Source organism: Candoia aspera, chromosome 11 (genome assembly GCF_035149785.1).
Source record: "Candoia aspera isolate rCanAsp1 chromosome 11, rCanAsp1.hap2, whole genome shotgun sequence".
Taxonomy (NCBI): Eukaryota; Metazoa; Chordata; class Lepidosauria; order Squamata; family Boidae; genus Candoia; species Candoia aspera.
In genome coordinates, this window is record NC_086163.1 from 3,834,759 (window position 1) to 3,847,896 (window position 13,138).

The following is a 13,138-nucleotide window of genomic DNA, read 5'->3' on the forward strand; positions in this document are numbered from 1 at the left end:
CAGAGGAGGTTGGGCCAGCTGAGGTCGAGCGGCGCTGGAAGCGGCCCAGATGGGGAAGGCTACGAGAGCCTCGCAGCCCTTTGCGGGTTAACGAATGTATTGCGGGTGACCTTCCAGACGTCGGTGAATTACAGCTCCCAGCATCCCTCGCCATCAGCGGGGATGGGCCTCTGGGAGGTGTAGTTTCCCAGCGCCCTAACAAAGGAACGAATGTAACCACAGAGCTGTGCGATCCTAGAGCGGTCACAGCCGAGCTCGACGAAGAACTGGCGGGGGAGCGGCCGTACCGGAAATAGGCCTGGCACCGCTCTGGGCCGCTCCTCTGTGGCGCCGGCGGCGGGATGCCGCGGCTGAGGCGGCGGGATGGCGGAAGGCGGCGGCGCGTCGTCGCCCGACTCGGGTGGCCTCCTGCAGCAGATCCTGAGCCTCCGCTTGATCCCGCGCGCGGGCAACGCCACCGCCTGCCCCACCGCGCTCTGCCAGTTCTCAGGTAGCAGCCGGGGCCGCCTCGGGGGAGGAGCGGGAGCGGGGACGGGAGGCCTCGAGGGCTTTGGGACTACGGCCCCACAGTCCCCTGCCGTGGGCCGGGCCGCTGGGGGCTCATGGGAGCTGAAGCCCGGAGCTCTGCAGCCCTCCCTTCGGTGGCAGCTGAGCGGGGAAGGCCGAGGCCGTCGCCGGGCCCGCTCCTGCCGGGCGAGCGGCCGATGGGCGGGATGAACCTGCCCGCTCCCAGCCGCGGGGGACCGTGGGCGTCGGAGTCCCCGGGCGGCCCTCCGGCAGGCACAGCCCTGGAGCCAGCGTCCGGCTTGCGGGGCTGCTTCCACGGCGTGGCCGTTCAGGCGTCGTGGCCTGCAAACCGCCCGCTTGCATAACGGAATAAGCTCGTGGTGAAATCATCATCATCACTACTAGTGTTAGATGTTATCCCACATTTTTATTGTTTTATATCTATCTTATCTATCTCAGGGTGGCCAACCCACCCAACAGCCTCACCTCCTCTTTTCCCCAGAACAACAACCCTGTGCGGTGGGTTGGGCTGAGAGAGAGGGACTGGCCCAAGGGCACCCAGCCAGCCTTCATGCCCAAGGCAGGACTAGAACTCACCACCACCTTAACCGGTGTTTCCCTACCTTGGCAACTTTCAGATGTGTGGACTTCGACTCCCAGAATTCCCCAGCCAAGTTTAAGTTGTGTGGACCAACTCCCAGCCAGCTAGGGAATTCTGGAAGTTGAAATCCATGATCTTAAAATTGCCAAGTTTGAAAAACACTGTCTTGACCACTACAGGTAGTCCTCGCTTAATGACCGTTCATTTGGTGATTATTTGAAGTTACAATGGCAGTGCCCTCGTGGTCACATGATCAAAATGCTGGTGCTCGGCAACCTGCCCAAATTTACAACTGCAGGGTGCGCATCAACTTCCTTCCGCCTATCTCTCCCCCCCCCCCCCAATATCTGCGCTTTTAGCCACTTTGCACTCCATGGCTCCTGCAGCCCCCAGCTGACCTTCACCATCTCCTTCCTCCCACTGCTGAGTGCACCTGGCCTGGCCCTTCGTGAGACAGCTGCTGGCCGCACAACACTCCTGAAGTCGCACACGGCCTTCCTGAAGCTTGCGCACCCCCTGCCCCTGGCAGCAGCCACCCCTGGCCCTGCACTCATGCTGCCCGTTGGCCTGCTTGCGAGCCACCCAGGACTCACAACGTCCTGCCAGCTTCCCCGGTGACTTTGCTTGTGGGAAGCTGGCAGGAAGCTATCAGGAGGTCTTTGCTTAATGACCCACAATCCTCGCTTAGCAAAGGGGAATGCTGGGATTGCCATCTCTAAAAGGTGCAGTCACACGTGTCGCGCTTTACAACCGCATTGCTTAGCAGCAGGAATTCTGGTCCCGGTTACTGTCGTTAACTGAGGACTATCTGTACACCAAAATGGCTCCCTAAAGAAAGAAGATGAAGGAGCATGATCCAGACCCTCAGGTGGAGGAGGAGGAGGTGATGGGGAACCATGTCTGTATCTTTTGATCAGGTTGCTTCCGCCACAAATAAAGTGCTGAAGGTCCTTCACAGCTTGGAATGAATAAAGTTATACTCTGCACACTTTCGAGTCAGCCTTTTGTCCTTAGAAAAACAACAGTTTGGGTGTACACTTGCAGCTGATACAGAAGCATCCTAAGTGGCCTATGTATTACTTGCATTATTTTACCGCATTTAACAGCAGCTGCTTCCTCTTACTATATAATTCGTAAAATTGTAACTCTGATTTGGGGAGAAACTAGACCCCAGTGCATTAAGATCCATCTTAGCATCTGCAAAAAGGTTATTTATGTGTGTTTCCCAGCTCTGGTAAATATTGCAGATCCCTTAATGTAAAAGAATTCTGACAAAAGGGAGTGATAATACTCCATTTTATAATAGTCCTGCAACGTAGGAATTAGAGAAGTGGTGAAGTGCCTTGCAGCACCAGCACTTCCATTTCTGTGTATTTATTGCTTGCTTCGAGTGTTGTCCTTGCATTCAAGCTCAGGTTTTCCAGGACTAGGTCACAGCTCTTAATAAAAGCACAATTCTCCACGCATTTTCCTAAGAATATGACCCTAGGAAGCATTACTTACTTCCAGGTACCCTTACAGGAAATGAAATTGTGGCTGCTGCTGTTAGTTGCGCAGTGAGCCACACACTATTAAATCACATCTTAGCCTCATAGTATATGTTTGCCAACTAGTGTTTCCTTCCTTAACAATAAAGGTAGCTATAAGGATGAACTGCATTGTAGAGTTAAGGTGATTCCTTATTCATTTCGCGAATAAGAAATAAAGTGGTTTAGTCTTTTTTAAGACAGTGATTGTAGACGTCCACTGCGTAGTTGGAGTAACTCTGTTAGCTTCCACAAGGTGGAATTCGTACGATCTCTCCTTTGCTCTTGTGCCAACTCCAGTGAGGAAAAGACTTTGGCACCAACTATTGTTTTGGTCCTGGGATTAAGAAGCATTTTGGGGGACTGCGGTGTGTGGGGGAAGGCTATCCATAGGGAAAGAATTCTACCCCCCCCCCCCGACCTGTAATTTTAAAAGGGAGGGCAGGGCTGGTCACTACAGGTGTTACCACGTGAAAGGGGAAGAGATTCTCTTTCCATATGACAGCTGGAGGACTGCATCTAAATCTGATTGCTGTGGAGTGTCCTCCGGGGCACACCTCCTCTCCCTGGTACCTCCACCTTCTGGAATTCCCAGCTGTCCTGGAAGCTGCCAGCTTGAAACCGTCGGAGGGCTCCAGTCCGGAAAGGCTGCTGTTCTGTACTAACGGTGTTGCCAATTTGGAGAAACGGCTTGGTCTTGGCTACGGGGAGGACGACCTCTGCAGGGTTGTTGGTGGAAGCCATTGACAGGCTGTCCTCCTGAGCTCTTCTTCCCTCCTCTCCCACTGCAGAGATGTGGTATGGTGTCTTCCTGTGGGTACTGGTGTCGTCTCTCTTCTTCCACATCCCTGCAGGGCTGCTGGCTCTCTTCACCCTCCGGAGGCACAGATATGGCAGGTTCATGCCAGTGGGCATCTTCCTGATGGGCCTAGTCGGGCCGTTAGCTGCTGGGACCCTAACAAGTAGGTTGATTTTGGGCGAAGTCGTTGGGTGGAGTTCTGGGCCCCAGTAGAGGCAAGGTCGGACGTACAGGTCCAACGACACTAAACCTGAAGCCTTCCAGATGTGCTGAGACCACAGATGTGCCCCAGCAGCTGAAGGCAGACTGGGGAAGTGGGATTGCTTGTTCGTGGTTGGAAGGGGCAGGCGGCTACAAGCGTTGGGGTCCCTGAACATATGCGTGTTTATTGAAAGCTTTTATATGGCTGCCCAACTCGGACAATGTGACTCTGAGTGCAAAAAAAGGGGGGAAAATCAAGAAATAAAACAAAAATCCACATACCATTAAAACCTACCAAGGCAATAAAATGGCTGAATTATTTTTCAGACTGAAAAATCCTATCCATCCTCAGATGGAGAGCTCTGCTCGTCCTGACCCCAAGGCCCAGGGAAATCCTTTCTGTTTGCCTTTCTGTGAAAGAAGGGGCATTAACAGCAGAGAAATGATAGGCAAGGCAGGCATCTTCCTGGGCTGGAATCTGCTCTGAAAGGCTGTTTTCGTGGCAGATACTCTGCTCCCGTTTTCTGCTGGTCCCTTTGACCGACAGCAGTCTCACAAGACTGGGCTTCATGCCTCAGTCGCAGTCACCAAGAACTTTAAGCCTCTTTCTCTTAAACCAATCTGCCTCGCAAGGCAGTTGTGAGGATAAAGAGCCGGCGAAAGGGTCTTGGAAAAAGAACAGAATTTAAAAAGCTGATCTGGGTGGGTTCCTGGTCTGTTCTAGTGAGAGGGTTTTGTATTTTTGACAAACAGTTCCCTGCCATGTTATTGAATCCTGGCCTTTATTTTTATATATTGGCCATCAAGCAGACAACTCAGCTCATTTCAAACGCTCCCAGCAAGCAGACAGTTAGATCTTGGTCAAGAGTAATTTGCCCCGTTTGCTGAATTGAAAAACCAAAAAAAAGAGAGAAAAAGGGAGTCTCAGGAAGAGAAACAGGAGGCCAGGGCCAGAACGAGGAAGCAAATGGGTAGCCATCCCACCTGACTGGTCCCACCCATTATTTGTGATCCCTTCAAAAGTCTCCTTACCCCCCGTTCTATCTGGTAACAGTGAGAAACCCAACAAAGGAATGTGGCAGCCCTGAGAAGGTGTTCTTTCCTCCTCTCCCTACGCAGGTGCTGCCATTGCGGGGGTCTACCGAGCTGCTGGGAAGAAGATGATCCCCTTTGAGGCCCTGACTTTGGGAGTGGGACAGACCTTCTGCGTGGTGGTGATTTCTTCCTTACGGATCTTGGCTACTCTTTAGCCCCTCCTCAGCCCTGGAAGGCCACCGGAGGACCATTGCCTGGGAATCATGGCATAGGAGATTCAAAAGCGTGAGCGTGACCATGGAGTAGTCCTGGGCAGGACCCTCCGAGAGAAAAAAAGCTTCGCAGCAGCCCCGCTTAGCTGTGGCTTCAGTTTTTTCACGAAGACTTGTTCAGGAGGAACTTTGCTCCGGATTGAGGCAACTGGTTCCCCTGAAGCCCCTCTCTCTTCCAAAGTCAGACAGCCAAAGGTGGTCGAGAAAGCTATGGGTCCTTCTGCACATCGTCATCCCGGCGCAAACCTGGCTGCTTTCAAGCTGCACGTTGTCTGCCTTGTGATACAGCTGGAGGGATTCTCCTTGGGCTGAGAATAGGGGTGGCCGACAGAGGAAGGCAGAGGCCACGCCCCGTGGCAACGTTCACGCTCAGCACTGCTGGTGAATGAATGTTCGGGCTCCGGGGCTGAAACGGAAACCAATTCTGTGTTTATAATGTGTGATACTTTTGTAACCTGAAGTGCCAACCTGCGCGTTTCTATTTTCTTTTTAAGTGCGCATATCTGGTTTTAGGTTGGGGGCATGATGGGGGCTTGACTCCAGAGAACACATGGGGTGGGGAGGCGGTTCTGCGTTACTTGAATCCACCCTGCGGTGGTTGCACTGAGGCAGCTTTGCTTCTGGATGGGGTTCCGGCTGGAGAGCTTCGCTGCGACGGTCTTGAAGCTTCTCCTAGAAAGGAATGGGAATGTAGCCCCATCAGCCTGCCCACTCCGATGGGAAGCATTCTGCCTCTGTTAGTGCTCAAACAAAGGAAGAAAATTCTCTGTTGCTACCTCAAGTGTGCAGGATGAGTTTGAAACGTAGCTCTGCTGGCCAGTGGCCACCGCAGGGGACAAAGAAGGGGAGGCAAGTCCAGGAAATGCATTTCTGAAATCCAGGGTGCCCTCTTTTAATTTACATCCCGTGGATGCCCAGAGAAGCATTTCGAATTGTGCACGAAGGGCGTCATCATTTCTTGCTGGGTGGATTTGAAGAAAGGAAGAGATGGGCTGCATTTTTGGATGTGCTTGTGAGGAGCCATCGGCTTCCTGCAGGCAGAAGCTCAGACTGCTTGGGGGAGCCAACAAGTGCCTGGGCAAGGTTGCCCTTCCTCCTGGGACCAATCTTGCAACCCATCATGCCCTTTCTCTGGGCAGCCATGCGTTGCTGCCAGGGATCCCAGGAGATCACCAATCTGCCTTGTGAAGGCAGATCCCAGTGTATTTCATGACAGGATTCATTGGCTGAGAGGGAGGGAGGGCACGTGGTGTTAGGCTGTTTGGTCTCAGAGCACAGATGGGAAATGCTTGTCTAGACCCCCTCGCTTATCAGAAATTTGACACCATCTTTTCTCTCCATGAAAGTTCATGGCTCTGCACCCCCCACCCCAATCCTTGTGAAGCTTCCTGGGTGTTTTTAAACAATGATTATTTGGGTAGGTTCTGAAACCTGTTTCCCTCTGAGCTCAATTGACCCACTTTTAAAGAATAAATGCTCTGCATCACAGGTGGGCCACCTGCAGGTGCCCCCCCCCCATTTTTGTCACTGCGAAGCATTCTCCCAACTGCAGCTGTCAAAAATTAGGGGTGTGCTTTTTACCACTTTTAAGACAGGACACATGCCAAAAATGTAGTGTGATTCTTAAAATAGGCTGAACAGTTGAAAAACACCTCCCTTCCCAGGGAAACTTGCCTCTGCTCACAGGTGATGTGGCTCTTCCTGTTCCGCCATATTCCCACTCACTGTGCCCCCTCCCCTCTTTTAAGTGCAACTCATGGCTCTCAAAAGGTCGCCCATCAAAATGTTTTAAACGGCAAAGGCTTAAAATGTGTGACTGCTCTCGTTTTTAATGTATTAATCATGATTAACTGGCCAGATTCTCAAAAACATCATGATCATTCAGCCCCCTGAACTGTAGCTTTCCATGCCTATGAGCCGGTTGAATGTGATAGCTCTAATTCAATTGTTACCTCCCTTGCGTTGGCAAATCTAATCATTGCTCTCTTACGTTATACTTTTACTTTAGTTTCTCCAGGCCTTTCTAACTTCCTCCTCGAGATGGAAGCTTGAGGAGGTAAAAATGTCCTCCTTCCTCTGCCTCCTGATGTAAGCACTGGCACATTCAAGCACTCATTCAATGACAGTCGGGAGACCAGGCTCTTTCTACTGTTTTAATGAAGCGAAATGACCAGTACAAGAAGAAAGCTGCAAATGCCCAATTCCCGCTCAAACCTACATTTAAAACTACGTCCTCTAAATTGCCCTCTTACCCCTTTACCCACTAAAGCACGCCACCCCCCTTCCCATGCCAGGTGGCTCCTCTGATGTCTCCTGCTTGCATGGCCTTGGGGTGGCCGAGGCAATAAGCCCCTAGCCATAACAACTCCGTTCGCACTCCGATCTGGCGACACAAAGTCTGTTCACACCAATGAGAGAAGGATGGGAGATACTCGGATAAGGGGTTCTGTGAACCTTTGATCGGAGACTCTGACGCCTGAACTCATTTGGTGGTTTGCAGCTGGAATCCTAGCTTTAGTGAGCATGAAAGACACGGCCTTTTGGCTAAGGATCAGCCAAGTCAGGAAGGATGAGATCCGTAATCTCATCATTACCCAGCAGCAGGGAGCTTGGTGAAAGTTGACAAGAGCGAAACCCCACTTTTTCTCACCCAAATGTAATAACAGGACTGGAGGTTCTGTTCTGTTGCTGCCTCTACCAAATATTGGTACTTGCAGACCTAAACACCTTGAATTACAGCGGAAGCTGGAGGAGGGCCATGCCCATTAATGCAGTGGTGGGGTGGTTCCTTAGGAGCTCCCACAAACTGGGTTTAAAGGAGGGTGTTGATGGACTCTCTTCTCTGCGGCCATTTCCTTTGAAAACTGCAACGGTGAGCCTGTCTTCTTGTCGGCAAGTGCCCGTCACCATTTGCAGGCTGCTGACCGCTGCAGTGTATGCAAACCAATCTTTGTACGGAGGGAGAATAAATCTCCCGATACTGGTTTTTATTTTTCTACTGACATTTCTGATTCTAGCACTGATACTTTAGCTAATAAAATCCCGGCTAAGTCTTGTGAACAAGGAGTGGTTTGTATTTCCTAACTTTGGGCTGTTGGTGGATTCGGGGTAGGGATTGATTTGGAGGAACGCCGCTCTCCCCAAGATGGCTTTTCATGTTCAGCCGCAGGTGTGCACCTGCAAGGGCTGTTCAGATATTGCTAGTGAGTCCCACTAAAAGGCAATTTGCAGTTGGTTCTCGGTGTAGTAAGTTGCTCCCAGAAAGCTGCCAATGAACCTCCTCCGCTGATTGCCAAACACCTCCTGTCACTTAATTTGGAGGAAAGAACAACTTGGAAATGACAGTCCAGAATTTTATGGGGGGAAATGGCCCGTCTTGAAGTGTTCGTCCCCAATAAGAGATCACCTGCCCTGAGTTCTATTGGAACCCCACTTTCAAATTTTTATGTGCAGGTATTTAATGCTCTTGCAGCTGTGATGTTCCTATTATTCCATGTTTTCACTCAGTGAAGAAGCTGAGAAGTTCCCAAGTTTTTCTCAGTCCATGGGATCATACCATTTTTCTCTTCAATCCTAACCTCTAGTCCCACCAAATCCACTGAACTCTTTGTTTTGAAATATGGTGCTCTGATTCAGATTGGCCTTTATTTCTGCCTGGATTCCTGGCTTCTTCATAAGGACTTAAAAAAAAAAAGTCTTCGTCTTGGACTATAATAAAGGCAAGGGGAGGTATACACTACAGAATTTATTAGGGTACCATTATTTTGATGTAGCGAAGAATCTGGTGATGCTTTACAGATGAACAGAACAAATAAGCACATCAGTCTTTGAAAGAAGGTTTTTTTGTAAGTGAAGAAAAATGCTTTGTAAAGGGGAAAATGCCTGCAGATTTTTCAGTGAAAGTTGACTTAGTTGGCCACAGTAAGCAACTACAGTTTTGGCCAGCGCTTGTACCAACACTAACACAACTGGTGGTTTAGGAAGATACAATTAGAAGATAAACAGATAAATGTCTGAGCAGTACTTAATGAATGCTTGGAAAAACAGTTGCATATTTTTAAAGCCAAGCTCAACTCCTGATAACTCCGGTTTCCTTGGCAATATTTCCAAAGTCATCTGCCTTTGGGGATATTTTTTCAGTTTAACTTGGAGTTCAGCCAAGATCACTTGAGGGCTGCCAACATAGGTTTGGTTAAAGTTCAGGACCTTCTCCCACACGTGGTGCCCTCTTTGCTGATGGCCTTTGCCGGCATGTCCCGGGTGACCCTGATTGCCAATTTGGCGGTTGGGAAGGAATTTTTTCCAAGGATAGGTGAGTGTTTTGTCCTGCTCCAGACATCTGGCAGGGGTTGCTCTGTGCTGGCAAATAGAGTGAGTGTGATATATTAAAAAATGAATTAATTCTAAACAATTAGTGCCTCCTTTACTCATTGTGTTAATATAGGCTTGGGGTTATTTAGACTGTAAAAGGGGTTAGCTGCCATTTTTAATCCCTAGCAAATCCTAGGGAATTGTAGTTCTGAGCTACAAACCAGGATTCTAAGCCAGGCCTGGTGACTAGGGATCTAGGTCATTAACCTGACTTAATTTTGTAATGTCAGTGAAATTATGTCAGTGAAATATGCCAATATGGCATTATTTCCTCACAGGTTGCATTATTCATATGAATCCCTAGTTTTTCTATCATTGCAAAAATGATCACGGAATACAACCTGGAATACTCATCCATCCCACTCTTTTTTAAAACTAATGCTATTTACAGCCTGGGCTGTTTCTGGAGAGTCCCCATCTTGGTGTTGCTTGGTCTTCCAAACGGCATGAATGTAAGAGAAAAGAAAAAAAAAAAGATGCCTTGAAGATAAACATCATACTCTGCCGTAGTCGTCATTAAGAGATCTGCAGGAATGTGCCTCTCTAAACAAGACTAATAATATTTTTGCATTTGGTTGTTTCTTTGTCCTATCTATAAATTATAAATATCAGGGTCATGAAACTGGACTCATGTGAAATGCTGGGTGAGTTTCAGAAATGACGCACACAAAAAACCAGGTGGAGCTTTGATCGTGTGTGGCAGCCATCTTGAATTTTTTTGACCATCTCCTGCAGGACACTCGGCCCAGCACCAAGCACGTTTTCCATGATTTCTATATATTTCTTTTTCTTGAACTGTAAAGTGCAAGATAGTAGGAAGGACCAGTCCGCTCTACCTACGAATGCTTTCTGAGCAGTCAAGCCCCCTTTTACAAACCAGCGTGATGCTTACCCTACATAACTTTTTCCAAATTCCAAAGAGCACTAAGTTTAGCAGACCCGCCCTACAACTCCTTACCTGGAACACCCAGGAAATTCTTATGGACAGTTGTTATCAGACCAGTATGATTCAGTCTCCTTGAATGCAGCTAAATTTTGTTATACTACCTGTAAAATTAGGCTGCTGATGAACCCACCACCAATTGCACTATTTTATCTGACTTTGACTTTATTTTTATTTTTGTGTCTTCGTTTGTAATTCTGGTGAGGGACCATAATAATAAAAATGCTATTCTATTCTAATAGAAAAGAAATAACCAACTATGCAACAGTCCAAACCGGTATCACGTTAGCTGCATGGGTATCTCTCTGCCAAGTGGGAAAAGCTACGTACAGAGTAAGTGGCCAAACCCGACACAAACATCCAGCACTGGGTGTCTTCTTCCATGCTGTTCTTAGGAAGTCCGTGGCACAGGCTCTCAACCTGCCATATTTGAAATGCCACCAACTGCCTTGTCAAAGAAACTGGGTCCTTCAACAGAAACTCCCCCTTTTCCAAGAAAAAGATTTAAAAGTTTACAGGAGTTCTGCTACCATGTTTATTAGGGGTGCGAAATGTTTTGGATCTGATCCCAAGGGATGCTTTGGGGCAAATGTAGCATCTCTGTGCTACTCTAAAACAACCTAGTCTTTTCCCAGTCAGGCATATAGGGAAAAAAACAAAGAATTCCAACACCTTGGTGTTTCTTATACGTTGTTAACCATGTTGCACTTAAGATTATATTAAACTTTTAATCTCAGAGATACTTAGAAGTATAGAAAAAAGATTTAAAGAAAGAAATTAAGAGGAAAAGAGAGGTGACAAGTCAGTAATTCATGATTAAAGAGTGAAACCTGCATTATTTAGTCTATTAATTGGTTGCTGTTCAGATCTGCTCTTTGTAACCATGTGTTAACATGCTGTTTATTAATAATGCATTTTATGCAGCTGGAAGAGTTATGTTATCTATAAATATACAAAGCACTGAGCTTTCCAAGGGACCAGCAACATTAAAAAACAGTATTTCAAGACATCAACTTGCACTGCAATGCGAGAACACTTTAGAAAAAAGGGGCATCAAAGATCAGGTCTCGAAGTTTTACCACTGTGGTGGAGATCTCTCCCCTCTTAATGGTGTAGAGGCCAACCCACGATTAACTAATGGTAAAGCAGCTCTGCAGATGATCAAAAACATTTTCATACTTGCATTTTTGGGCTGAGCAACGTGCGCTGTGTAGAAACGGACCATGAGAAAAAGGAGCACATTAATTGGTTATCATTAATATATCCAGCTTCTCTTGGAAAGCTAACTGAAAATAACTTCATAACCAAAACAGTGGGAAAAGTTGCACTTAAGGACTTCTGAAACTCCAGTAACAAAACTTAAAGCTGCTGTTTATTGGAATACACAGCACAGATCAAACCACTTCAGAAGGCACATGGTCTGTCTTCACAGTTTCAAAAGGTTAGTCTGTACCGAATGAAAAAGGCCCCTGCAAGTTCCAAAGCAAAGATTCAACCAACCATCACCCTCTGCCTTATCTCCTAATCACATCTTTGATATCCAGCCTTTCATGAAAGGGGTTAAAGCCTTTGTGTGGGAGGAGGTGGCCTTCAGGGGGCTTGTTCCTAACAAATGGAACCATCCCCAGTTTGATAGCTGTCCCCAGGATGAGCCAAAGCTTGCGGATTCCGAAGTAATTTTGCACAGAGCACATACAAACGTGGTTTGCCATTATCTGATATGACTTTTCAGCTTCCCAACCTAGCCTACAAACCTGGGATTTCCCAACCGAATACTAGTCCATCTCGACCAAGCCAAGATAAAGCAGATGCTACCACCAGCTGGGACAGATACAAAATCCCAACTCAGTAATACGTCTCAAGGGCACCAGGGTAGACAAAGCTGGCATGCAGGCTCTTGGTTGGGAAGTCCATCGAGGCCTCAGGATGCCATCCTTGGCATAAGGAAAGGGGCGCCGGAAGATGGCTAAGTGAGTTTAACCAGCCTGTTGGTCCAACTCTACACCAGACAACATTTAAGTTCTCTTATGAAAGTTATTTCAAGGCAGCCCTTGGAAGATCTTGACATAAGGATTTTATAACACCAAGTTTAATATGGTATCTTAAGAGCAACATTCTCCAGTCTTGTGCTTGCCAGATGTGTTTATACAAACCGTTTAGCCATTTAAATCCCAGTTTATGTAGAACTCACCCGACACCTTCTCTACCAGATTATAAACATCTCTTATCACAGAGAAGAAACCTGAGGAATTGGTGTAAGAGTACTTTAAAAAAAAAAAAAAAAAATTTGATAGAGAATACCCTTTATAGAAAGAACTTATTTTTAGTCACAGGACCTGAACTGCTTGACCCGGTCTCATTACATGATTCTGTCAGTCGGAGCCAGGAGGGAGCTGTACAGCAACGCATTTTGCTGTTCTCCGTTTCGATCCTCACATTATATGAGATGCTGGCATTCTACAAAACAAAACGTCAGTTTCAAATAATACCTTCATTTCCAAGGTGGCTTTGGAGTTTCATAGACACCTGTGGAGAATAAACATGTTTGACAGCCACAGACCAACCTTTCACCACCCTGAAACAGGAAAGAAGCTGAACTAGTGTCAAGATACATGGCAGAGAACAAAGGTTTAACTTGCTTATAAACATGCTGGCTGGAGAATTCTGGGAGTTGAAGTCCACACATCTTAAAGTTGCCAAGGTTGGAAAACACTGCTGTAAGCTTTTGCCTGGCCTTTGAGACACAGATGTATTGTTTCCATGGCTCACAGTGGTTTGGGAGGCTTTGTTTTTCTGCCTTATACTCTGTTCTTGGGCAAATTATTTTCTCTCACAAGCCTGTCTTCTGCAAAATGTGGAATTTTGGCTAGTTGCATGCACCCT

The 13,138-nt window shown here is 47.5% G+C and overlaps 1 protein-coding gene across 1 annotated transcript; it reads left to right on the top strand.

Moving 5' to 3' along the window:
- The first annotated feature begins 41 nt into the window (after positions 1-41).
- Positions 42-8,004, top strand: TMEM170A (transmembrane protein 170A). Its single transcript, XM_063313183.1, has 3 exons — positions 42-490; positions 3,426-3,596; positions 4,754-8,004. The coding sequence occupies exons 1-3, from the start codon at positions 364-366 to the stop codon at positions 4,882-4,884; spliced, it is 429 nt and encodes a 142-aa protein (XP_063169253.1). The 5' UTR covers positions 42-363; the 3' UTR covers positions 4,885-8,004.
- The last annotated feature ends 5,134 nt before the right edge of the window (positions 8,005-13,138 follow it).

What these genes read in the sequence shown, in the direction of transcription:
- TMEM170A (XM_063313183.1), top strand. Translation starts at nt 364, where the DNA reads ATGGCGGAAGGCGGCGGCGCGTCGTCGCCCGACTCGGGTGGCCTCCTG. An exon ending in CGCGCTCTGCCAGTTCTCAG is followed by an intron (nt 491 to 3,425) that starts GTAGCAGCCGGG and finishes CTCCCACTGCAG; the next exon opens with AGATGTGGTATGGTGTCTTC. An exon ending in AGCTGCTGGGACCCTAACAA is followed by an intron (nt 3,597 to 4,753) that starts GTAGGTTGATTT and finishes CTCCCTACGCAG; the next exon opens with GTGCTGCCATTGCGGGGGTC.